The 27,990-nt window shown below is 37.9% G+C and overlaps 1 protein-coding gene across 3 annotated transcripts in view; it reads right to left on the bottom strand.

The window, feature by feature from the left end:
- Window positions 1–27,990, bottom strand: part of cntfr (ciliary neurotrophic factor receptor) — a 202,449-nt gene that overhangs the window by 27,998 nt on the left and 146,461 nt on the right. For all 3 annotated transcript variants that reach the window (XM_041969260.1, XM_041969261.1, XM_041969259.1), the window contains 3 exons: window positions 8,661–8,778; window positions 8,209–8,375; window positions 1,792–1,955 (listed from right to left, as the gene is read on the bottom strand). In XM_041969260.1, coding sequence (XP_041825194.1) covers window positions 1,792–1,955; window positions 8,209–8,375; window positions 8,661–8,778 — 449 coding nt within the window. The remainder of the gene's footprint in view (window positions 1–1,791; window positions 1,956–8,208; window positions 8,376–8,660; window positions 8,779–27,990) is intronic.

The raw sequence follows: 27,990 nt of genomic DNA, 5'->3' as shown, positions 1-27,990 counted from the left end.
TTCAGATGAGGGCTCAAACAGCTTGGCACCATCTGGTCTCATGTCCTCCAACTGGGGGACCTTGGGTTTTAAAAGGTTAAGGCAAATTTTTATCCACTTTTTATTTTTTCTGAAGTAAAAAAAAAAAAATAATAATAAAAAATAATGAAACATCTGTTACAGGAGTGTTCTTGAAATAATTAGGATAAATCTCGCTATTAATGGAGGAATTAGGTGAATTACATCTATACAAATTCAATACACAGTGACCAATATTGAACTCATCCATCAGCTTGCACACTGTCTATGTGATTTACAGCCTCTCCAACACTGTTAACCCTGGATTACTTCAGGTACGACTGAGCAGATTCTTAGCTATAAAGTACTCACAGGTCCACAGTTGATATGTGGAGAAATCTCCCATAAAAAAAAAAACAAAAAACAAAAACGCACACACACACACACACATACACAGCTATGAAAACAAAAAACCAAGACCTCATAGCAGAGAGATTCGTCAACTCACAGAGCAAGAAATGGAAGACCTTGCAAAGTTCAGCTGTCATCAATTGTATTTATGCAATTTCCAAATGATGTGTCCTTACCCAATCCAAATATTGACTTAAGGTTTCCCACCTTTCATTATATGCTTCAGCTCACATACTGATTGATTAGCGGTGAGGGGAGAAAGAAAACTCTGAGTGTGTGTCAGGTTTAATTATCACTTTAAACCACAAACAGTGGAGGCCTTATTACGACTTTCTTCATTCCAACTGCTGTGTGAGAGACATGGCTGAATGTGAATGTGGACGCATGTCATTGCAGTTAAAAACATTTTCTATTGTGCAAACATACACCAGCAGTTTTACAGCGAGAATTAGTCAGTTCTTCTCTCTCTTATTTAATTTCTGTTTGAGGCCAAATAATTAAATAAAATAGAAAATACATGTAAGTTTCAGCACTGTAGCTCGAACCAAGTAAAGTTCAGTACTGTGACAATGAAGCGGGAGACACTGTGAAGATGGGAGAAAAAAATGCTGACAAAGACAGAGACAAAAGAAGGTGTTGAAGGACATAAACAGGGGAAAAATTAGCAAAATAAAAACTGAAATAGAAGAGATTTGATCTGTGATTCATGTATGTGTGTGTGTGTGTGTGTGATTTCATTTGAGAGTCCGTAACCCGAGCTCTTGGAGCAACACCTTACCAAACCATTGACATGAATGATAATAACACTGCAACATTAGACTTTGGTAGACAGAGCTTTCATCCCAGGAATCCTACAGTGGACACATGTGCTTTTACTATATGGAGCCCTTTGGGAACTGAACCCACAAGAAATACTTGGATACAGTAACATACACCAAAGCGGCTGAGCAATTATATATGTCTGACCAGGGATCAGACTAACAGCCACAATTTGGATCATTTCACCAAAACCGTTCTCAGAGGCATCCCTTTGGATGTCTTTTTCTGAACATATCCTTGTGTGGGTAAGGGTTCTGATCATACAGAGAAATCAGCCTCATAGCTGTCACCAAACAGAAAGAAAAGCCAGATAGTACAAGAAAATAGATAAGTAAATAAAAAGACGACACTGAGGTATTTGATATTTTGAGCTCCACAGGATACAACATTCCTCAAGTGATATGATGGCATCTGGTTAAATATACATGATAAAACTTCATACTGTAGATCTTATCTCTTCTCATTGTTTTTTTTATAGTCAAGATCTTCAAGAATAACCACCAAACAACTGGTTGTTTTGACATACACATGTTAACACACACACACACACAGAGTGGTACTCACATGCTGCCACTGCTCTCGGATGAGTGGTCGGTATCGAAGGAAGTACTTCAGAGGGAAAGTGTCTATGTCAGGCCAGGTGGCAGGGCTATGCCAGGACACCTCCAATCTCCGGGGGTTGAAACGGATTGGAGTCGCTATCACGCGCTCAGGGGGGTCCGGTTTTACTGTTAAGAGGTGGATAAAACCAGTTAGCTAAAGTGGTGACTGAAGTCAGTCAGATATACTTGTTAAGGCTACCACTACTTAGCTTGAAGAAGCATAAAAATAATTTCTCCTATGGTAGAAGGAAAACTTTTTATTTGTTGTCATCAGTGTTATCTTCTAAATATTTCTTTCATATTACTGTGTAGTCCAGGTTTAGAGACATAATCAACCAGTCACTTATTTTTAAAAAAAAACCATTTAAGATTGATTGAACTACTTTGAAATGACTTTAAGTTTTAAAATATATAAAATTAAAGACTAGGGTTGTAAATGAAACTGTTGGGCCTAACTGTAGCAAAGCAGAAGACAAGAAGCCATTAGTCCCTGATGAAAAGGCATGAACAAATAATGTGGTCTGAATACCTGTCCTCTGAGAAAGACACACAGACAGATATGGAAAGAATTCAATTTGAAGCTTTTCAGACCATATTGAATGACCCAGTCATTGTTAGATCGCTCCCACAAGGGAACGCACTGGCCTGCCTCCTTAGCTACATGAGGCCCTGTCTCAAACAGATACCCATATGGCATCACAATAGGAAATGGATAGCTACAATTACAATCTGAATGTCAGATAACTTACATGCATGAAAGCATTTTGGGTAAAAGGCATACCACACATTTAGAAAAATGTGTACAACTCCAATTCCCCCCAAAAGTTGGGATGCTGTAAACAATTTGAATTAAACAGAGTGCAAAGGTTTGCCATTTTCATAAATCTATATTTTATTTTACCAGATAAAAACAAGATTCGAGACATTAAACCTGAGACATTTTAACATTTGATAGAAATATTAGCTCCTTTAAAATTTCAGGCAGCAGCACATCTCAAAAATGTTGGAACAGGGTGACGTTTACTATTGTGTGGCATCCTTTCTTCTTTTAACTTAAGTTAAAGTTGTTCCATTCTGGTCTAATACAGGATTCCAGCTGCTCAAATGCCAAATGCTTTTGATTGGGAATTTTGGAGCTTTGTTGCTGCCATCAAATTAAATGTGCTAATATTTTCAGTGAGTTTATAAAACATCTCAGTTTCAACATCTGATATGCAGCTTATATTCTGTTGGGAGATTAGAACATAAACACCTAATTATTATATTTGGTTTTCATTTACATTTCACTTAGTGTCCTAACTTTTGAGGATTGGAGCACTGTCCAGGCAGCACACAGTCAAATACAGAAGAAATAGAGAAATATGACACACTGCCATCTATCTTGCTATCAAGACCATAAAACAATGAATAATAAAGTATATGATGGAGATAATAAGAGGCACATATAAGAAGACAAACAGCTTTCTCCTTTGAGAATGAAGTGTTAATTTATTTGTGGCATTCTTCAAGTATTTATGTGTAATAAGATAAAAAAAAGTGCAGCAAAAAACAAACAAAAAAAAAGTGCATGCAGACAGTGACTGAACTCAATGTGAAGTCAGCAGGGATGAGAAAAAGAGCGCCTCCTCCTTGTCCAACAGTATGCAACAATAGAAAACATGAATGCAAAGAAGAAAACAGAGAAGAATCTGTGGGTGTCCCAAAGGTTTTCTAAAGTATTAATCTCACTTGAAAAAAAGAGAATATATAGCATTAGCTTTTTTGTTGTATGAGGAAAAGGAACATACTGCCTCTTTGATGACTTCTGGGATGGAATCTGGTTCTTTAGCAAGAATACTTGTAATACAAGAACTAAAAGAAAGAAAGACTTGACAGTGAAAAGAAAAAAGTGAATCCCACTGAGACGGATAGAAGCTGAGGTCTCTGACCAAAACAAAAATCTTATGAAAATATTCTGGAAAATATGGTTTTGCAATATAGAAACACTGATTTACAACATAGAGGCAAATTCTATTGGGTATGATTTGGATTTTTCATGCCTGATCTTTGTTCATTAAAAATGATTTTATATGCATTAATTGCATTAGATTAGGTCATATTGTAACAGTTACTGTGGCTCTTTCTTTCTCTTTGTTTTTAGATGCAACCTGAAAAATATACTGTGAAATAACCATCATAGCTACATGCAAGAGCATTTCATGAACTGTGTAAAAAAAAAGGTGAACAGCAGAGTATTTTTATTTCAGAATTTTCACACTTTCTCACAATAAGACAGCAGCCAAGACATAAAATTCTCTAAAAGCTCAATCTACATGTATGCACCTTCATATGAGCATCTGGCTGCAGTGCTACTAAAACTATTTTTATGTCTAATCTATTCCTTTCAATGCATGCATCTAGATAAAACACAAATAACACAAAAAGGGGTTTAAACCCGTTTTTAGAAAACAACCAAATCTGCTCATCTATTCATTCTAATGCTGGAAGACAGAATCTTATAAGCAACTTAAAAAGGGAAGGAAATAAAAAAAGGGAGCAACCTTAAAAAGTAAATAGAATACAAAGACTCCTTTTGAATGGTTCTTCTGAAAATACTCGACAACCCCATTGTGGATAAACGGAAAATGGACGTGACAAAAACCAGCTGCACTGATGGAATGAGATGACTATTTCAGATCAACGTTTCTTAACTGAGGGTGGACTTCGTTTTAATTACAAACGCACTTATAAAGCTTGCAAAGTTGTCCCTAACAAGTATTAAGGTGACTAACAAGCATTATGTTGGTTCACAACAAATTTGTTAAAATAGTCTGTGCTAATCTCTTTGGACTGGCTACTATAAGTTCTTTATATTAGTCGTCTACCAACCGGAAAGTTGGTTCCAAGCTTCCCCTGACTTCAAGCTGAATTGTCCTTGGGCAGACACTGAACCCCATGTTGCCCCCCAATGTGTCTATTGGGGTATGAATGTGTGAGAAAGAAGAAAGCACTTGGTATGTAACCATAGACGTGCTGCATGGGTGTGTGTGTGAATGTGACATGTAGTGTTAAAGTGCTTTGAGTGGTCAATATGACTAGAAAAGCGCTATATGAGTACAGTCCATTTAACAACCCCCCCCCCCCCCCCCCCCCAATCAAACTAATTGGCAAAAATAGCCGTAAGTAACTTTGGAAGCCTTTTCAAAGATGAGATATTGTTTGGTCATTTTAGCACTCAAGGGCTTAAGTTATAATTTGATGAGCCCAAAGTTTTCCTGAGGCTTCTCTTTGTAACAGCATCCATGGCAGGCGCATGTGTGGACACATGCACACATGCACAAACACACTCATCTCATCTAATTTCTTCCAGCTTTGGTCGGATGAACAAGGACAGTGAAGAATCATCTTACTCCCACTCAGAATTCAGCAGTGCACCAGGAAGCATGAAATTGTTTTATTTATTTACGATGTGCCTCGTTGTCCCTGAAAATGAATGTGACTTACAAGTTAGAATGGAAAAGAAAGACTTTTAACAATACAGAGACAGAGATCGCATGAGGTGGAGAGAGACAGCCTTTCAGCTTGTTATAAGGAAAATGTCTTTTCAAAAGTTTTCTATGAGACTTTAGAAAGAATTCGGCTTGTGTTCTAGTGTAAATAAAAAAGAAACTTCTGTTTCTGGCTTACTTTATGACCATTGGCTACATGTGTAATGTGGGCATTCATTGTGATTAAAGGAGATCACGTGAGCATACAGAGCTCTACAGTACATCATTTACTAAAAGGAGATTGTATATGGAGAAAGTTAGGTCTGAAAGTAAAATAAATGACATATATATATTTCTTTATGTATGTGACCTATATGAATAGAAGACATCTGTGAGTGACAAAAGTATGAGAACATTTCTTTCCAGTATTCCAGTTAGACCACAATGTAAAGGAATAAAAGTGAATAAATGCTCTGTTTTTGAGCTGTAAACTTCGGTTTGGAGGAATGTCAGCCCATTTTTCTGGACAGAAAAGTGCTTCATTGCTGGGATGTTTGCAGGCTTTGGTTCTTGTTCTCGTGATAATCCGCAGATGGACAGATTTCCTGACATTTTCCTCTTAAATTCTCAAAATTAGAGTTTCGTCAATCACAGCAATCCGCTCTGGCTCCGATGAAAAATTTTTAGGCTCAATTCATAAAACTGCCACCACCATGTTTCACAGTTATGTTGAGGTTCTAATGCTGAAATACAGTTTTCCTTCCTCTAAATACACAAAAAATTAGGAAATTTGTGTTTGGTTGATTTATCCTTTTTAATAACACCAAAAAACCAAACAGCTGGTTTTTACTCTTGTTTTGAGTTGTTTGGTGGATTGGATGATAAAAAAAGGTGACTAATCAGGCTTTTCAATAATGTGTAATCCAATACCATGTATAATTAAAGAGAATAAATGATCGGTCAAACATAAATTACCTTACTTTTTGTGCTGCATTGATAATCTTTCTCATTGAACCAAAAATGTTTCTGCTATCTTTCCAGCCCTGCCTTGCACACTAGTTATGAGCTCTCCTGATGTTGAACATTAATATCAGTCAATATGTGAGAGGCTTTTAAACCCTGCTATGCTGGATGCACACCCACTCTTGGCATGATCATTGTTGGAAATTCTTGAAAATAATATCAACAATCAACTTAAATTTCTTCAATTTGTTCACAAATGAACAGCAGATTGGTGGAGTCTAAACTCTATACAGATAGTTTTGTAACCTGCTCCAAACTGATTAGCAACAACAACTGTTTTTGAAGTTTTCAGAAACAGAACCCAATCACATCCCACTGGTTGAGAATGTCAAACTCTAATTTTGACTTTGTTATCTACCAATGAATAGATGTGTAGTGTTGTATAATTCCCTTCAATAAATGTAGCTCCAGTCTAATACAATTTTCTTCATCTTCTTTGAGAATTTAAGTGAAAACCTGATAATGTTAATGTAAAAATTAGTAAAGACTTCAAAAATATCATTAAAGCAGCACTTTGGTTAATCTGAGACAATTTAGATAATATTTAGTGGTAAGAAACAAACAAAGGAGAAAGAGGAAAGAGAAACAGTGGAAAAATAAGAGCAGTTACAAGAAGTGCATGCAAGAAAAGAAAAGACAGCTCAAGAAAAGGAAGTAGCAGCGGGATATTTTGCTGTCTCCAATAGGGATATTTCTTCAGCCAAGGCGCTAATCTGGCTACTATTAGCATTTTCATGAGTCCTGTGTCCAGAGGTTGGCAGAGCATGTCACTGGCTCATTTGGTTAGTTCTGCATACACACACAATCTCTCTCTCTCTCTCTCTCTTTTTCAATACCTAACCCTCTCAACCAGCGTACTCCATATAGTTGCTCACAGCCCCATTGGTGTCTGTGTGTGTTTATGCGTCATGCACTCCAATATTACGCTCAAAGCAATGCAACAGAGCTGAAGACTGCTGGCAGCACTTCCCTTATCTATCAAAGTACTCCACATTTCTCCTATAAAATGAATTTCTCCCCTTCGCTGCTTTTCACTCTAAGTTGTTGGTGAATTCTGAAAGTATTGCTGTTATTATGTGGTTCTGGAGCCTAAGTGAATGAAAACGTTCGGATCAAAACTGCTTCATTTTGGAAAAAAGAAAAAAAAAGAAAAGAAAATAAGCTTTAAAAGAAATCAGCCAAGGAATTTATTTTTATGGTGGGTTTTAGACTAAATATGTGAAGTATATGTAACAGATTTTTTTCCCAAACTTCAATTATAAACTGTTTGCAACAAAAAAGATTAAGAGTTTGATTATTTATTATCTAGTGTCTTTTTGTGCTATCAGCTGGGTGACATTTATTTGGCCAATGCATTTTCAATTTTCTTTGTCTTCCTGGCACCAGGCTTTGCTGTGTGTGCAAGAAAACTCCAAAGGGAACCAGAAGTGAATGAAATCAGTCATCTGTGGTCAAATAAATGAATTAACATTTCTCAAGGGTTTGCATCCTCAAAGGCTGGCTTTGACACTCAGTATTTTATTCCTTTATCCCTTTGCCAAATGCCTGTCAATCTGTCCAGAACAAAGATCAACAACAACATAGAAAAGAAAAGAAAAATGCAGCTGAACTTAAATAAAATCCATTAATGTGTTTTTAGAGTGAGGGAAATATTTATAAGATTTGTTAAAATATCACTATTTTCCCTTTGAACCTATTGAAAGCAGAAACTAAATTAAACCATTTAATTTCAAGGAAAATCTTGTCAGAAAATGTGTTTTTTCACTATGACCCAGCAGCAATTAGCTGTAGCCGGGATCCAGTTTTGCCCACCTTACATTTTAACTGATTTCAGACACGGCATAGAAAAACCACACAGAATGAGAAACGTGACAGAGCAAATATCTTACCTATACTGGACTCTTCGAAGGAGATAAAGGCATACGCTTTTCCCAAGGCGTTGACTGCTGTCACATTAACTATGTAAGGGTAGCTGGAGAAAATCTTTGGAAACTGAACATGGCAGCGATTCTTGTGGACTGAGTCTTTCTGCACTTCCAGTGAGCGCTGGTTGTGTCTGAAGACAACAAAGAAAAGAAGAAAGTAAGTGAAGCGAGACAAGAACACATAAAGGAAAAAAAAAAAAAAAGAAAACAGAGTACAGATGTGAGAAATAATACATGAGCTTGAAGTGCATTAGGATGCCGTCCACAAAATAGTGCGGAGCAGCATTAAAGGGGTAGGTAGCAGGTTAGCGGTTTTTAAAATTGTAATGACTGATGTTTTCTTTAAAGGAAACACATTAAACAGTTGAGTAAACCTTCAGAAATCCACAGACTGCACACAGAACAAGTGGACTTACTGAACTTCCACTTCAAAGTTAGTGGGGATGTACGTCGGATGCTGCTGGTGCCAGTTGCAGTAGAAGCCTATGGGGTAGGTGTTGGACCGACAGGTGACCGATGGCTCCCGAGGGGCAACTAAGGAGGAGAAATAATTGGAGAGAGAAGAAGAAGACCGTCAACTTCTGTGGACTGTTTGCTATTAAGCTTTTATGCTGAGTCTTAAACAGATGAGGAGAAAAAGAGATCAGAATCTGAGCAATATGCATTACATTAATCAAGTGCAAAACAGCTATGGCTAATTAAACATTACTTTATTGCATTATTCATTCTTCATCAAATTTTTCATTAAAAATGCCAGTGCGTCTCAGTTTGAATTAAGTTGTGTCTCTGGTGTGTTTTATTAGATATGCTTTTCATTTATTCAACGTAGATGCGTGTGTTTTTTCTTGTACTATGTTTGAATTTTTAATGACAAGTAAATTAAAAGAAAGGATGTAGGGGTGTGAGGACCAAACTCCTTTACAGTGCGTACATGTTGTCTGGAACACCATTTTTTAAAGTTTACATGTTTTCTGTAAACCTCAAGCTCTGACAAATAAATAAGTGTTCACAAAGTTTGTCTTTGTGAACAACATATAAACAAAGATAAAAGAGAGAGGGAAAGGTAACTCGAGGAACTGGCCTGTTGCCACCATATCTCACATATCACGCTGATTTTTTTCCATTTAGCTGACCATTCACTCATTTACTGCTCCCCTTCAACCAATCACACTTTTGACCCTCTTCTCTAATACATTGTAAATTAAGAAATCCATATGTTCATATTATTTTATGTAAGAATTATTTATATTATCCTTTTTCATTTCATACTCATGTTAATTTTTTTAATGACGGCCTTTTCATTTATGCTACTGTTGTATATTTAACAAATATGATACTACAGCAGAGTTTCCTAGGCTTTTTGAAGGTCGGAAAGAGTTATTCTTTGCATATTTCACTAATTTTCAGTCCTTTTTTTCCCTGACTTAACACTCTTAACATTCAAGGATGAACAAGGTCTTTAACTTCAGGGATGAGCCAGAGTTGTGTATACATATAACAGACAACTTAACAGCTAGTTTTAATAGGATCTTTAGGTGATTTGTTATAAGCAGCTTGTCACAGAGTCAAGTAATCTATTTTAGATACATCTATGAAAAATGCCAAAAATAACAGTATAAATGGCATAAAATAGGGGTTTTGCTTTGACAAGGGAATTCCCAAAGAGCTATTAGCAGAAAATGGTGCATATGTCAGCATAATGTGACGTGTGTCATTAAAAAACAGCTAAATAGGCTAAATAAGGACAAAAGAAAAAGTGTCAGGCCTAAATCTACAGCAGATGAACAGCATCTGGAAGTGACGTCCATAAGAAGTAGAAATGCAGCAAGACCTGACATACGGTCAGAGAGCAGCATTTGATCCATCTACTGTTCACTGAAGCCAGAAATGGCCTCAGTCGAGAAATCATTCTTAAGGAAGGAAAACAGGGAGAAAAGGCCGAGGTATGCCAAATGACACAAGAACTGAAAATCTGTGGCAAGACTTCTAATGGAGTGATGAATCCTCCCCAGAGACCAGACCTCAACATTACTGAAGCTGAGTGGGGTCATCTTGACAGAAAACAGAACAAAAAGCAGCCAAGATCCAAAGAAGAACTTTGGTCTCCCAAAAAGGAGTGCAATTCTTGGGAAAGTTCAGCTTTCATAATTTGGCTACTGTTGATCAGATGAGAATGAGTTAGCCTTTAATGTTGCAGAAACTGTTTATTTTGCTGTATGTAACTTTTTTTTTGTTTACTCCCTTAAAGCTCTATTAGGTCCGGCACACAACAACACACGAGGTAAGCTTGATTGGCCGCTATGGGGTCATTCCACTGCCACACACAAGCCACTGTGTTTAAGCGGTCGCCACGGCAACTAATTAGCCTGTCAATAACGTCTAATGATGAGGTGCCAGGGAAGACATCCAATCACACTTAATTAATAACAGAGACTAATTGGGGCCATCTCAATCAATTGGCTGTTCATCTGAGAGTTTCAGTCAAAGACACGCAGAACACAATGTTGCACACAGACAAGCCCCTACACACAATGGTGTCAGGACATACCAATGCGCGCACACACATGCACACAAAAAGATCCTGCAGGCTTTGTAGAATTAGCTATAATCAATCAAACCAGCTTATTAGGAACTTGGGTAAGCTCATAGACAACAACTGAAGATGGAGAGGGGGAAAAGAGAAAATGGGTGGTTTAAAGACAAATGAGGTACAGGCCAGTGAGGGAAAAATGAAGAAGATGAGAATAGGTGTGTGATCATGGCAACCATGTTTAGATTGGTTTCTTAGAAGTTTGAGGTGTTTACTTCTATAAAATAGTTAATTTCCTCAGACAGGAGGGCTGCAAAAACACCTCTGAGGCATCTGAAAGGGCAGTTCTTACTGCACACATTGTCATGATGGAGAATGTTCCCTAGACAATGTTTAATATCTCCATGAGTGTTTCATATGTAAAATGAGACAAAAGTTGACACCAGAGTGTCATCCATTATAGGTTACTGTTTGAATACAATATAAAAAAATAGGCTGATGATGCCAATGTAATGCTGAAACTCTGAGCTATTTAGGTAATTTTCAATGTTTTGAAGAAATGTTGGGCTAATGGCAATGCAAGTAAGGCTAGAAGTAAGAAAGAAGCTCAGTGTTACATTAGGTCAAGGAGGGAAATGAAGAAGAATGGGGACAAAAGAGGCGCATATAAATGTGGGCGATATCAAACAGGACTGACATGAGAACATTTTGAAAAAGAAAAAAGAAAAGGAAACATGAAATATGGCAGAGGCTGAGGCAAGACAACATTATCTTATAAAATTTCACTAATGTGCCATTAAAACTTTTCAGACAAAACACATTCATGTAGATCAACAAAACCTGGTGTACAGATGCTTCTGTAATGTGACAATATCAAAAGCTTTCAATACACCCAGCACAAATAGAATATAAAGCAGAGGGGAGGAAAGAACAAGAGATAACACACCTGTAGGGGGGAAAAAGGCAGAGAACAAAGCCAGTATTAATATTAATGGAAATAAAACAATAATTCAAATTAAAATTACATTGTGCTAGTTGTTTCCTTTTTTGTGAACCACACTCCGACATATCACCTGAGTCAATGGCACAAAGGGCACCGCTCATGAATAAATGTTATTTGAATTAGTGTGCTTTCATCATCTGGTTTGAATTGCAATCAAACTCAAATGGGATTTTGAAGATGCTCTTTGTTAGCCCCATAAAACATACACCTGCATGTGTGCACATGCGCGCATGCACAAGTGGTTTAGTTGGGTAACTTTTAAGTGGTAATAGGTTACAGCCTGTGCTACATAAATGCTAATGAGGCCAGTAAAAGAAAGGGAAAAAGGTTGAGTAAAAACACGTGGATGCAAATTTTTTTCTCTTTGAGTCCTAGATTTGTTTTGTAGGCGGATAGCTGTCAATCATCATGAATCACTGTCGAATTCTAACATATATTTGCACTTGAAACGTAGCACAACAGCAAGTTGAAACAGAGAAATTAATGTAATTTATAGTTTGTCACTTTGCTAATTTACAGATTTAATTTGAAGTCATAGATTTATATTTTCTTCTTTTCAAATTTTATGCTATACAATGCTTTAAGTCTGAAATGACTGTAAACTCAATTTAGCACATATTGATTTCTGAGTGCAATAACTGCTCAAGGATTTTACTGAGTTTGAGGTTTAGAGGATTGTCAGGGTCCACCAACACCATCCTATCCCTCAGTGCTGAATGCACAGGCAGGGGAGCAAAGAGAGGGTACTGGTTATGTTTTAATTAACTCAAGCTATGATTTATTGCTGTATTAACAAATATTTTATGACTTCTTTTAAGATAAATAGAAAGATTGCAGTAAAAGAAAAGATAAGAACATAAAGTTGGCAAACCAGACATGTAGAAACACACATTTTCTGGAGGCAGAGAATAATATGGTGCTTATACACAAATTAGATTGCATTATCAAAGTGAGCATGTACTTATCCTGGAAGCTATGTATTTCTTTCTATAGCTTAATGTCATTCTTTCTCTTGTTTGTCATTCTTCTCTTCTGTGCCACTAATCTAAACCAGTCACATGACATTTCTAGGTCTGAACAAAAAACAGAATTACAAAAAAAACCAACAAAAAACAAAAAAAAATGTCTGTCACAGGAGGGGTGCGCACAAACACACAGAAATGTGATGATGTGACAATGAATTCCAGTAGCCTGGTTGCTAGGCTGCAGACAGTGTAGTAATTGTTATTTAGCTGTGTTGGTTAGCATCCCTGTTGCTTTGTGTTTGAGTCTTATAAGTATGTGCACATTTATGCTGTGAGGGATTTCTACATTGATCACCTTTTTAATAAAAACAAGGTTTATGGCCTTGACAAAAACACAAAATTACAAGCTTATCTGGCCTCCCTGGGTCACAATGCCCTCTCATATTTCACCTGATTTAATTTGTGCTTTCAGGGAATCAATTTGACAGACCACAAACTTTGACTAACCCAGTTAAGGGTGAAGAAAACAAGCCAAGGGTTTTACAACAGCCAACACTACCACCTTTTTATGTTCTGATTATTGTTAATAATATAATTTTTTTTTTTTTCAATTTTAGAAATTTCTCTGGGAAGAAGTGTATCCTCTCGGGAGTCTGTGCAGCTCTGAATGGTATTACTGACTTAAGAGGATGTCTCTGGTCTCCGCTCGAGTCGATTCACCACCGCCGGTTTTGCTGCATTTTAGATTAGTATAGTTATGTGTCATGGGAGAAAGAGGAATGCAAATAAAACTGCAGGACAAAGTCATAGAGAGGCTGCGGTGCCGTTTTGTCCAGACCAGCTGTCGTGGGTGACGCTAATGTAATTGCAGTGTAATATTTTTATCAGGCTCCCCTGAAGCTGTAGGAATAGTACAGATCTACCTCGGCTGAGCGCACAGTAGTTTTTCTCTTTAAAAAGTGTCTTTTCAGCTGGCTCGCTTTAAAAAGTGTTTTCTTTTTTCTTCTATTCACTACTTCTGCATCTATCTTTTTTTTATCATCCTCCCATCCACTCTAACAGACATAGCTCCTTATGAGGGAGTGAACGGGAAGCAGCACACATATACACACACCCTGCACAAAACAATGATGCCCTGGCATGCCAAGAATGTCTCTAAGCCAATTGGAAACAGCTGTGTGGGAGATGAATGAATGAAAGAAGGATGAATACCTTATGAGAGCATCAGGAATTGATAAATGAGAAGTAGGGAGAGAGAGACAGAACAAAGGGCTGATGTGAAGATGTTAAAGGTCAACTATCTTCACCTGTGTACAGATTTTGTCCTGCTGATTACTTTGGCGCTCTGTGTAAACAACAAAGGTAATTATTTAATGAAAATCTGAACAACAATAAACCAGAATTGTCCTTTAAAAGGATCGGAGGATGACCTAGAGAAAAGGAGATGTTGAAAGGTTTGCACTGACCTCTGCGGCTTTGAAGGCTAGACACAGGAAGACAACCATTATGCTTAGATACTTGGGTTAGCTTGCAGCATGACACTCTTTGCCACTCATGCAGACACACTCACTTAACCACCTGACATTGTAAATCTTGCTCAAAGCTCGGGAATAATGTGTTGAGTTTCACAGGAAATAAAGAAAAATTCTAAAGCAGTCTGGCAAGCGAAAACAAAATCTTTCCTCAAGCATTCTTGACTTAAAATAACATTTTCTCCCCTTAAAGGAAATGTCAGATCATAAGAGTTGTTGACATTAAGCGATGACCCAATAGATTCTGTGACTTCAGATTTACTTAATACTCCACAAACAAACAAAAAAGTATTTTACTTGATCAACAGGCCTCATTTCCAAAACACTTCTCACAAATCATTATTCAATGTTTTAAAAAGATTTTAATACCCCATCCACAGAAGGGAAATTTGCATTTATTTCCTATGTAAAACCATTAGAAAGAAAGCATTTTTGTGTTTCTTTTTTATTATATTTTCCATCCACGTTCATCCTTCCCTACCTCTGCTGTTTTTTCTGCTCGTGTAGCCTTTTTACCTCTTAAAGCAAGTGGTATGTGCATGGAATAAGAAACAGTTAAAAACACATCTTGAAACCAAATTGACCATAAGGGTCATCCACACTTTGAGTAAGGAACTACAAACAAAGAGTCAGATTTTGCTCTCATATTTCTGTCCAACTCCATCCTTTGTGCATGCTTAACTTGCCTCAGACCTCTGCAGAAACCAGCAGCATTGAATTCAGAAGCTTTTTAGAGACCTGGAATTCCTTTCATGCTACTTTATTCTTCCCATATTTCATTATTATTTATCTTGACAGCTCAGAGAAGATTGCCAGAGAAGTTGTGAAACGACACATTTCACATTTCTTCATTTACTAGCAATCTTCTTAGTGAATATAGTAGTGTAACTTCACAAGCTGTCGTCTCACATAACAGGACCTTTCTCCATGTGTTACTTAATTTCTTTTTATTTTCTGCACAACTCCCATCATAGACAAAGACAAAGACAAAACAATAGCTTTATAAGAAGTTTATTTGACAAATTTTGAGTTGTTTTTCTTCATCTCAACCAACAATTGAGGAAAAACCCCGCCCTTGTTTTTGTTAAAACTTTCCATACTCTGTGTTGGTGAATAATAATAATAATAAATAAAATATAATAAATAATAAATAAAAGTTACCGCCATACAGAAGAGATTAGAAAGGGGGCAGCTGAGGTCGATATAATAAAGGCACATTAATAAAGCTAGAAACAGCTATTCAGTCACTCAAAGTACTATCAATGCTACTAAGCAATTGGTAGCAGTTTATATGGTAAACTGATATTTGACTGTGTTAAAGCTGCTGAGTTGAGACATCTCTTTCTCACTAAGAGGTAAAGCTCTGTGTCACCGTGGCAATAATAGCTTGAGGCTCTGTCACTGCTGCGACAGTCGTCTCTTAGCTGGAGTATCCGTGATGCTGCGATGAATGACAGGCTGGGATTGACCAGTCAGAGGTGTCAGTCTGCCGAACGCACAAACAGCTAACTGCCGTCACTCATGGGGAGGGAGAGATGAGAGAAGCAGGTACCACCCAAATCCCTGACATCTGAATTGGAACGACTGACTACTTTAAATTCAGCTGTCAAATTCAAAGCTAGACAGACATACAGACAGAAAGACAGGCAGAGAGAAATCAATGGTGGCTGGTCTGTAAGGCTTGGGGCCATCATTGCTAATTCAGCCAGATGCTCTGTGCAGGAGCACTCTGTGCTGTCTTTCTACATACTCTGTGCTCTCTTTATGGAAGTTATGAAAAGTGTCACATTACTGCAGAGGCCCAAAAAGGTCTGAAACCTTTAAATGCACATATAAATTTAGAGAAATGGCAAATGGGCAGCTGCACACAATGTGAATGCCATAGGGCAAAGGAGGATAGTTACAGCATACATTCAGATCACAAACAACTAAAAAAGGGTGAGATTATTCTATGCAGACTCACCATGGGGCAACTACGGTATAGGAGTGATTCTTGGAAATACTGTAATGCTATTCTGAAAGAATGTTTGCACAAAGACTTTAAGCTACATGGTTTCAATCAGGTCCTCCTCACACCAGCTGTCGATCTAACCCAGGCTCCCTGTCAGCCAAGCTAGAAGATCTCAGCCTTTGGCAACATCAGTGAGAGTACAAGTGACTGTAAAACATCTAAAAGGAACAAGCACTGTCTGACTTGTCTTCATGTCTTTATAAAACATGTCTCGGTTAGAATAATAAAAAACAGAGTAAACCTTTCAGTTCTGAGGTTTTATGTACCAGGAAACATACTGCATCATGTCATCATCTGTTAAACAAAAACTAACAAAAAAGCAAAAGCAGTGTCTGAAATATTACATAGACTTTATAATCTAATAGCAAACTGAACCACTTTCAGCAGCAAGTAATTGTTTCCTGTGTTTTGTTCTACTCTTCTTTAAAACATTGCTCTACTTCATAAAGACTTTTGAGCATTTGTTTATGCACAGCTCTCTTAAGGTAAAACCACTTTTCAATCAGACAAATGTCCAGACTTCAGGTCACTGCAACATTCAGTTTTCACCGTTCTGTTTTAAATTTGCTTCTCCGCTTTGGATCGCTGTCCTGTTGCATGACTGCATTTGGAACAAGTTTTAGCTACAGCTCATTAATTTATTGGTATACAGAGGAGTTCATGGTCAACATTGTGACTGCAAGTCATCCAGGTGCTGTCGCAATAAAACAAGTCCAAACGAACACTCCTCCATCTCCATGCTTGACAGTTGGAATGAGGTGCTTTTGCTAATATGCTTTGTTTGAGTTTCATCAAAAGAAGTGCTGTGAATTATGACCAAACATCTCCACTTCATCTCATCTACCCAAAGACAAAGATCCTGAAATCTTGTGATTTATTTAGATGCAACGTTTCAAAACCTAACATTTTGCTATCTTCTTTACAAAACAGAAGCTTCCCCCTAGCAGTTCTTCCATACAAGCCATATATGTTGTCTTTTTCCCTTATTATATTGTCATGAACTTTAATAAGCTTGCCATGATTACTCCAGACCAGTAAACTTCTAAAAAATCTGCTTTCATGGAGGTATTCATTTGTTGGTGATCAATTAATCAAGTGCATTTAATTAGCAACACCAGGCTGCTACTACCTCTTCTAATGCCTATGAGAGCATTAAAGGTGGAGTTAGTTTTTCACATTATCTCTGCAGTTTGATTTAGTTTAGATAAATATTAAATAATAATACAATACTGCATTGTGTCTTCTTTCATATCATTAGTACTGTTCTTGGCAATGCAGTGTGACAGTAATATATCCTTTTGGTACATGGTGCATGCCGGAACAGACTGGAATGCGATTTGATGAGAAGATGATCACATTTTTCAAAAAGACAACTGTCTGTGCAGTAATTCAACACGCCGTGATATCCTGCATTACCACACTAATAATTCCAAGCTGCAGCAACAAAATGAAAAAAAAAAAGAAAAAAAAAGAAAAGTCACTTAAAGTTGAGTTTTAGACTTTTTAAGGGTTGTGTCCGATGTTAGTAGAACAGAGGCTGAATAGTAGAAAGCATCCTGCTCACACTATGAAAGTCTAGCCGACAAATGCTGAAATGCTGCTAATAGCAAGCAGACATTCTTGTGACTTTTCCAAAGTCAAGCAAAACTTGTAGCAAAGAAACTCAAGTTAGGAGATGGCTTATTTTAAGGCAAGTTTCAGCACTGACACGTCGTAAAGAACAGCCATCAGCGTAGTATGAATCCGAACTACAGAAGCTATATTAAAAGAGTGTATTTGTTTCTGAAACTGTGCAGATGACTAAATTCTCTGAGCTTTTTGCTCAAATGTTAGATTCGCTTCAGCTCAGGCAAGAATGGCCTGGTCACTGAGAATCCTGTTAATGCAGAGCGAGCATCAGAGAAGAGAAATCACAATATGAAAAATAGAGGACGTGTTGCAACACATCCTTCTACAAAGAATCCAGAACAGGAAGCATTATCAAATTCAAATCAATCATACTAAAGAAAAAAGTCTCAAACTTTCCATCTATGGAGGCAAGGACAGGCACGGAGAAGAGCTAACGTCAGGAAATAAAGCAAGACGGAGTCAGCCTACATGGTTCAGTGACAGAACAAACAGTGATTTCATTCTCTCAGCAGCATTTTGGCTTTGGCACAACCACAACAGTATCCCCTTATCGCACCTATCCTCATTCTTTTGCACCCTGCTTGGAGTCTACAGCAAAGATTCCTATAAACTCAAGCACCTGACATTTTGAGTTCAAACCTGAAACAGACTGATGGGTTAAAATGATGCAGGCCTGTCCAAGAAGATGTTTTTCTGTTCTTCATCTCAGGTTTTAGCTAACCTCTACAAGCAGCTTTTATGATCTGACAAAATGGAAAAGTTTGAGGGGCGATCAGAGACTAAAACACTAACATTGAGAAGATTGAAATATGAACTTTTTTACTCCCAAACGAAAGCCATTCCTTCCAGACATGAACATCTAAAGAAAAAAAGACAAAAAAAAAGCTTGTAAAACATTGTGAACGCACACATGTTGCAGTGGTCCAAAGAGTGATGCTCTCCTTTTGGAGTGTTTAGTTAAGAGGCTGCATATCAATTCCCTGCATTTCCCCTCCTCCTCTATCAAACTATGAAGACGTTCTCAGTCATGTATTTACTTTTACATGCACTGTAAAGTATAGCCTATGTAGCCTATGTTTCCATTGTGGCATTTTGCCAGTTCACTTGGAGATCACAGCAGTAGATGCATTTTTTTAAAACACCTAATGCGGTGTATATGACATGAAGATCAACAGTTTCTCTCTTTCAGAGTCAGAGAGAAAGACTGGGGCCAGGGGATAGTACACACTGTTCCTTCTCTTATCTTCAGCCTCTATGTGCTCCTTCCATGTCCCTCTTACACCTCATTTTGCTTGCCTTCTTTTCCCTTCCTACCCATCTTTTCTCATCACTTTCCTGTTTCATCTCTCTATCTACAGCATCAAACCAGATGATGGTCACAAACAACTTTATTTGCACAAAGCTCCTCTACTAGATTCCAGGTCTTGTAGCACGTTCTCCAGTTCTTTGTATTTGTTCCTGTTTTGCTTTGAATTCTGTTCCATTTTGTTTTCTATTCTATGTGGGGCTAAAACCATTAAAGGAGAGGCAAGCAGACAGTGAGGGAGACAGGGGGTAGGGGTGAGGAGCTGGGGGTCGGAGATTAAAAGCAAAGAACTGAGGCAAATAAAAAAAAAAAAAAAACATAATGAAAGTGAGTGGGTAAGAGAAAGAGAAAGAAAAATGAGAATAAATGACACTTATTGTTCCTTCCTCTTGCTGTCAGCTCTCAGTAATGCTAATCATTAGGCTAATCTGACAGGATGGCACACACATACACACACACAAGCACACACACTGTGTCCCCTCCCGCTGCATTCCAGTGCCCGGTGTCAATAAGAGGGAACCGCCACATTACATGGCTGTTTGTTCCTTTTGTGTGCTCGCCTAAAATGCCATTAGAAGTAGAAAGTATATGTATGTGTGTGTGTGTGTGTGTGTGTGAATTAGAGAGGCACAGAAAGAGAAAGAGAAAGGAAGAGAAAAGATGCAGATATGTTTATGAGGACGTTTGAGTTTCAGACCGATTTGAAAATCTTCATTTTCTTACACCCCTTCAAAGGCCTGTTTGGAGTTTAAAACTTAGTTTTCAGAATTATGTGAAGAATTTGGTCAATGTTAAGGTTAGTGAAAGAAGTGTTATGCACTAAATAATAGTGGTTATGGTTACTGTTAATTAATGTATAATGTGCAGGAAAGCCTTAAAATGACGGCCATACAAACGTGTAAATCTAGTAAATCTATTGTCTCTCTATTTCTCTCTCTCTCTCTCTCTCTTTCTCTCCCTATATATATATATATATATATATATATAATTTAATGTAGTGGGAATGACACTTGTATACACTACTATTTTATGCACAGACTGCAGCTGCAGATCATTTGATTAAAAGCAGACTCAGGAACAGGAAACATGTTGCTTCACTCTCAGCTTTGTTTTAATACGGAAACTTGGTGAAATTATTTAAAAAAATCTACATGAATAAAAATCGTTTATCTCTATGCTTCCCATTTTCCTTGCTTTCTGTCAGACGTCAACCATTTATTATGATTATTGTTTTTATCAACATTTTTTCACTGTAGCTGTGTGTGAACTTGTTTTTCTTTTATGCTTACCTTAAAGGGGCGCTCTTGAGGCACAGTTTAAAATCAACTACTAATAAATTAACACAGGGCTCGGTGGATTACCTTTGGTGATATGAGTGTTTGGAAGAGTGCATTCACTACATAATAACTGTATCACCTCACTGACTATAAGATTTATTCTACAACTTTACAGTCTAAGTCCACTTTCATTTGCTTCAGAGTTCAATCTAAACACCTTCTTTCTACCGAGTAAACAGGAAAAAGAGTTCTTAAGCCTTCACACTGCAAAATGATTCTCACTTGCAGCGCAAGATGAGGAGGCAACACAATCTTAGGCTTAAGTGGGATGCAGGACTGTTAAATAAGTGGGTGTGTGCACGTTTGTGTGTGTGTGTGTGTGACTGTGTCCTGAGGGGAAAGAGGGATCTTAGTTTAGAATAGGTAACAGTGGAATGTAATTGAGCTGAAAATTGAAAAGCGGAGCGGTGGCAAAGCCAAGCTGGTGCGCGTGTGCGCGTACAAGATTGTGTTGTGCAGGTACAGGCGAGGGAATGTGTGTTTATATGTGTTTTGTGTGCAAGACCTCTTGTGTTGTACCTGTGCTTGTTTGTGTTTTAAAACCAGAGCTGGATGCCAGAGTAATCCTCACACAGCCGGACCCCTAAGGATAGCAGAATTTACTGCTGAGTGGGTGAGCCACACAGGCATGAATATAAAAGCACACCAGCATACACAATGAGTCACACACACACACACATGCACGCAACACCATGCCAAACTACCTGAGAGAATAAAGAGGAGTGAGGATGAGAGCGTGCTGAGTTCTCCCCAAAAACACTCACTTGGAAAATTGAAGCGAGCTTTGCCATCTCCACCGGGCAACACTCATGATAGTTCATTTAAACACCACATACATAATAAAGTGGAAAGCTGTGACACAATGCTGGTAGTCCCATTTTGTTTCAGTGTGGGTCTACTTGAAAATATTTCATCAACAAAAACAGAAAGACAAAGACAATTGACAGAGGTGTCACACTAATAGGATTCCTCTTGTCCCATTTGTAAACACTGATATGATGTGGAATTTGGAAATTAATAAAGCCTTTGGGGTTTTACATTCAAAACCAAAAGTATTAATAAAATTTGATCCTAAACTCCTTTCTTTAATTCCTCTGCTCTGAACACAAAAGTGAAAGAGTAACTAATAAAAGTCACTTTAAATCATGACTTTTTCTCATCTCAGATTTTGTGGGAAGCCACGTCTTTTGAAATGTGACACTTCAAGATAAGCCGCCTGGATTTTCTGCTTTGATAATCCAAAACAAAAATGATTTCTTCAATGTATTTGATCTTAAAATTGGAGCAAATCTTTCATATCTCATGCGAGGTAACTCTTACAAAAAACAAATAAGCAATTGTGGTTAAACAAGCAGCCGATTTCCAGTTATGACGTACATACTTAATGACCATAAGAATTGCTTAATGCTATCCAAGCCACATGCAGCACTCCAAAGAGGTCAGTCGGAGGCAAACCTAGAAATACCACCAAATCCGTTCCCACTCCAGCAGCACCATATACTGTTGTTTCGTCAAGGTTTTTGCCATCTAGAGTTAGCACAGAAGCATCAGCTTTCATTAGACAAAGCCAACAACACTAAACAATGTAACATGCAGTGAAAATCATACCTACAAAACTGATCTTCGTACTGGTGTCATTATTCAAAGATCTAATACTTTATTTGTAAGATGCACATTTGCTGACTGAAGTTAAACCTGAACATGATGCATGCAGGCTAGTTTGGTATAAAGTACATCTGTATTTGAAGTTACTAGGCTTCACTCCCCCTGCTGTAATTCTTCTTCATTCTGCAAGTATCTCTGGGTGTTTTTACCCATGCAGGTTCATGCTGTGTGTGTAGGTGTGTGTGAGTGTGTGTGGTCTACACAGAGGGTTATCTCACTGCTTGATAAGCAACACACACAGGCAGTGACAGCTTCATCCATCAGCATGTCTGTCCAATGGACAGGCCTCTGTGGAGAGGTCACAATCCTCATGCATGTCTGTGTGTGTGTGTGTGTGTGTGATCAGACATAAACAATGCACTGCTGAGACATAGAGTGACCCAGCTTCAGTCAGACTATGACTCTGATGATGTAGATTTTACTGTATCTGCTCTCTCTTTCTGCCTTTTAGTTGTTTCTCTTTTTGTCTTTTATTTCTTTTATTCATTCCTCCTCACATAATTCTTTCAAACGCTGCTACTCCCCCTCGTTGCTTTTAACCTTGACAACAGTTGTAGTGAGGATTATGGGAAGCTCAATCAACATGTTTATATGCTTACTTCATTCATTTATCCTCTCTGGCAGCAGCAGCAGGCAGCTTTATTCATGTAGCAGTGTGAAAACCTTGGGAACTTTGCTATGTTCCATATTCATTCATCCGCTTGTGCACACCAATAACAGCATTGCTATGTGAGAACATGCATTCCAGTGCAGGAAGAAAGAGCGCTGTCAGTCACAACCAAAATAGTTCCCAACCACCCAACATGGAAGTTCTCCCCGGCAACGTAAGCAGCCAAAGAAAATGAGAAGAAACTGACCCCCAATTTTGAAGACAAATTGACCTCTAAATTTTTAAAGATCCTTCAATGCATTTTTCTTACTCATGGGGCACTTTGTTATGGGGACACAGTGCATTCTTGGCAGTTACGTCATTGTTAATGTGACATAATGCCGTTAGCGAACTGACAGAGGGAACGCCGCTGTCTGATCCCACATTAACTAAACAATGATTTGAGCCAACAGCTGCTAAAACTCCTTGTCTTATCAACTCAGTGTCCACTAACTCTGGTCTAAGTTATTGTCTAACTTTGTCATGCCTGTGGAAAAAGTAAAGATTTTATTATTTATTGAACTGTGATTAAATACAGTTGCTGAGCAAATAAAAATAAAAATGACAATTTGTTTTTAGCTCATTTACATATACCTGGTGGTTTTAGATGATTCACGGTAGTGTAAAAAAAATTAAATAAAAAATTCTAAATGCATCACACCAGTCTTAGTCTAAACCTTTAATTCATTTTTTACCTGGTCAAATCTAAATTTTTAGGATTAGGTTTCAGTTAACATTTTCTTTTAGTTTTACATGCTGGTCTTTTTTGGTTCTTCTGGTTTACCAAATCAACCTGGTTAGGTTTAACTTAAGGCACCAACAAGATTTGATAGAGGCTTGAAGCTACATCTCTATCATTCTGAAGGGATATTCATTTCTAACCTGGAAGTGGTTTTCTTTACGTAAACCCTTTATTGATTGATTTATTCCTCAGCAGTAACATGTAATCTGTAAATCACACATTTTAACAAGTATTCCCCAAACTATGATTCCAAAGGTATTCAGATAGACCTTATGGTTACAGAAATATGCTCATTTTTTTATGGGCATGCAATTTTTTGAGCAGAGGCGTAGAAAATAAAGGCGCAGGGCTCAAAGGTTAAAAATTGCTGTCTATAAATTTTCAAATGATGTCAGGAAAAGAAGTACATTAATGCAGATATTGCAGATGCTATTGTTACTTAACTTGCTCTATTATAAAAATTTATGACAGATTAGAAAGAATTATGGTGAATTAAAAATAAACGTAAGATATTCTTTGAACTTTATGAGAACTTTATGGATAGTGGATGTAATGGAGTTTTTAGGGACAAGGTAGCACAGCAGCGGGCTGCATCATTTGAATTCAAAGGTTTTCAATCTAGCTTTATTACCTCAGCAGACATTGTGCACAACCTCTCCACAACAAAGACTGTTATTAATATGACTAATGACAAAAACTGAAACCCAAGTTTCCCTTTAATTTCACTCCTCCTCATGCTTCAAGTTTATCAGTATCCATGCAACAAGAGATTGAAAATCTCTTTCCAAACTGCAGGCAGAAAAGTTATTAAATGACATAACATGATTAAATGACATGACTTAGTCAACTTTCCTGAGACCAGACTGCTTAGTTCTAGTTATTTCAACATATCTTGGAAATTCCAATAAGCACATCATTTGTCTGTCTAACACCACACATTGTGCTGGTATTTCCATGACTTTTAACATCAGTTTCTTTCTACATTTAACTCTTTCCCACCCGTTCACTCTCACCCTCTCAGTCAGTCTCACATTCCAGGCAAGCTTGGCTTCTTTGTCCTGAATGACATCACAGACATAAGGCCATGACAGCCAGGACAGGAGGAATGTGGTGCAAGAGAGGGATATAAGCCATAAAAGAGAGAAAAAAAAAAGAGAAGAAAGAGGATACCCAGATGATGGCGAGTCGGCCTGTGAAGGAATGGGAATATGTGGAAAAAAAGTAAAACCAGAGAGAGAGAAAAGAGGGAGGGAGAAAGAATTCCATTCAGCAAGGCATGAATGGACTTCACACAGGACTCCCCAAGCAACACACACACACACACACACACACACACACACACACACACACACACACACACACACACACACACAATCACCTACCATCACTACAACCCTCCTTCCCATCAGCTCCCTCCCTTGCGGCCGTTCTCTCATCCCTCCGTCTCTGGCCTCCCTCTCCGTTTGTAGTCCTTTCATTAATCTCCTTTAGAGGCATCAGACAACAGCACCCCCTCACAAACACACAATCCCGAGGGAGAGTGTTTTTCACACATGCAGTGGTTAGCACAAGTTCCACGCAGTTGCACACTTGTAGAGAACAACTTATAACAAAACAGGCCGAATAAAAGCCGTCCTTTCAGCAAAAATGTCCACCTGCTCTTCAGATGGGCATCATGTAGCTGGAAAGCTGTTGAAGGAATTGTCCAAACTTTTCCATCTTGTCAGAAATTGTTCATTTTTAACTATTTTTTATACACATAAATGGCATAAAAGGAGTTTAAATGTCTAAACTTAACTAAAGAGTGGAAAAAGTACAAATGTAAATGGTAACGCTCAGATGGAAACAAGAAACATTCAAATGAATCATAAAATCATAGGATGACATTTTCATACTATTTTATCCTTTGTGGTAAAGAGCTGCTCAACTTTGTAAAGCAGCTTTCTAAATCCATTTTGATATTCCTGCTTCATAATTGATTCGTCAGTCCAAAGATCATACAAATTTCTGCTGTACGATTTGGGACTTGGTTCAGTTGGGGGTTGAAATATTTAGCCGGTCCGAGTTTGCTTTCATCTGCTGAGTCAAACATATTGAACCTTTTGAATAACGTATTCCCCCTCCTCGCCTGAGGTGGTGCTGCATCAAAAATTACTGCTTGAGAAGAGTAGACAATAAATGGACATGGAAAATTTGCTCATCCTTTGGTTAATGCAGGGCCACTTCTGTTCTGCCACATAAGCTGTAACTCTTTAGGCTATGTCCACATGGTACTGATGCCAGTTCAGGTGTGAAAATGGTGGCAAAAACTAGGAGAAAGGCTTCAACATCCCCACAACACCCCTGCAGTACATACTACAGGCTGTGGGGGGTGCTAAAGAGTAACACTCCAAAGCTAGAGCAAAACAACACATGCGCAGATAAAGGCTCACTGTATGTTGCGGGAAGTTCACATTAGAAGCAGAGAAGAGAAGATGGCTGAGGATTCACTGCAAGGCAAAAATGAAACATTGCCTACAAAGCATAAAAAACTTGAGGAAGGGTGGATTGGGAATCGGCGCGTGTTCGTCATATTGACATCACTAGTGGTGCGTTTATACTGTTCGCACAGTACCGCAGACGGTAGAGGACTCAAACCTATCTACTTTGGTACCTGGCTTCAGACATGGTCGGTTTCATGGAGGCTAATCCCTGGCTTCGTGGGGATGAAAGGGTGGTTTGCTAAAATACTTTTGCGGTTTTACTGCAATCCAGCATCATGGGGACTGCCCCTTAGTCTCTTGATTTAGTTTAAAGAGCCCTGTCTCACAAGAAACACAGAAGAGGTATGTTTACACACATGTTTAGAACATAGCTGTAAGCGTTTTACATTGCCTGTTCACTTAAATTGGGAAGCATTCAGGAAACTGGATGCCAAACCGTGTTCATATATTTATTAAAATACAGGTCTTAACCTTTTGGTTTTTGTCCCTCATGGTAAGGTCATCAACTCCTCATCGATAGTGACTTAACAGCAAAGAAGAAACATGAAAAGTCACTGGAGAGCACTGGGCCCACCACAGTCTGTGGTGTTATGCCACAAATGACCCCCTACTAGTTCCATGTAAGCATGGAAGCACAGATGCAGGCATGTCACAATTAAAGAGCCGAGTAATTTCTCACTTCTTTAAACATTTATAGTGAAAATTTTGAACTCTGGACCAGTGTAGCTTTTTAATTTTTTTAGACAGTTTTTTTTTTCCCTTCCTCATCTTTTACACCCTCACCTCACCCCTTAATTAAAGTATTAATTATTGCTCCAAAAACTGAGCTTATACATTGTTGGGAGAAGCTATCTTTTTAACCTTTGTGAGACTTTGTTTTAAACCCACCACATCATCATTTGATATTTTGCCATGAAATCACTTAATGGACATAAAATAATAATCGTTTGCTTTTGGAAAACTCCTAAAATAAAAAACAAGCCTGTTTTTACTTTCACTAGCAAGGTTTTGTTCACGTGTATCCACTTGCAAACTGGCTTTAATGTATTAAAACAACCAAATTTCAGCCCTCTTCTAATTTTCCAGCGTGCAGATGCTTAATGCAGTATCATTTACAAAATGAGCTCTGCTCACTATTTATAGATACAGTCATAGAAGTACTGTAGCTTTTACAAGAGATATATGCACTCTTGAGGACATGAGCGTGAATCATAGCAAATCTAATAAATACTTCATCCGCAAAAAGTGCAAGTTCAACATGGATACTTGCCATCAAAGGGTCAGATCCACTTATTTATATAGTGCCTTCATCACAAACAACTTTGTTAGAAAGCACTTCATGTTATTAAAGGCGGGGATAATATTACAGGATGCAGTATGATCAGACATAAATGATCACACACAATAATAAAATACAGCATATCAGCCACACTGAAAGCCAAAAAACATTGAAATGATTTGAGCAAATTTTCGAATGGATATGGCCTTAATTTTCCAAAGTGCATTTTTAATGCAACCCTGCTTCCTCCTCACATTGCTCTCATGAGGAATCCTTCGGAAACAGCTGCAGTAATCACTGAGGAAAGCTGCAGGATATGGTGGCCTTCCACACCAGTTACATGGTAAGGAGTACAACAGTGAAATCGATATGGGATGTGAAGACTTGTATAATGGCTAAAGCCGTATGAAACTTCTTCTTGTGACCACAAAATCGCACATAATAATAGATCGGTTTTCTCTTGGATTTCTCAGCACAACCACATGAAGGAAAAGGCTGTCATTTTGATGTAGAGTTGCAAAAAAAAAAAAAAAAAAGAGAGAGAGAGAGAGAAGAGTCAGAATAAGAAACAGCAAAATTGGAGCCTGGAGGAGTGAAAATGAAGAAGAGGAAGAA

This window comes from Melanotaenia boesemani, chromosome 19 (genome assembly GCF_017639745.1).
Source record: "Melanotaenia boesemani isolate fMelBoe1 chromosome 19, fMelBoe1.pri, whole genome shotgun sequence".
Classification (NCBI taxonomy): Eukaryota; Metazoa; Chordata; class Actinopteri; order Atheriniformes; family Melanotaeniidae; genus Melanotaenia; species Melanotaenia boesemani.
The sequence above is the reverse complement of the archived record's forward strand: the minus strand, read 5'-3'. Positions and strand labels throughout refer to the sequence as shown.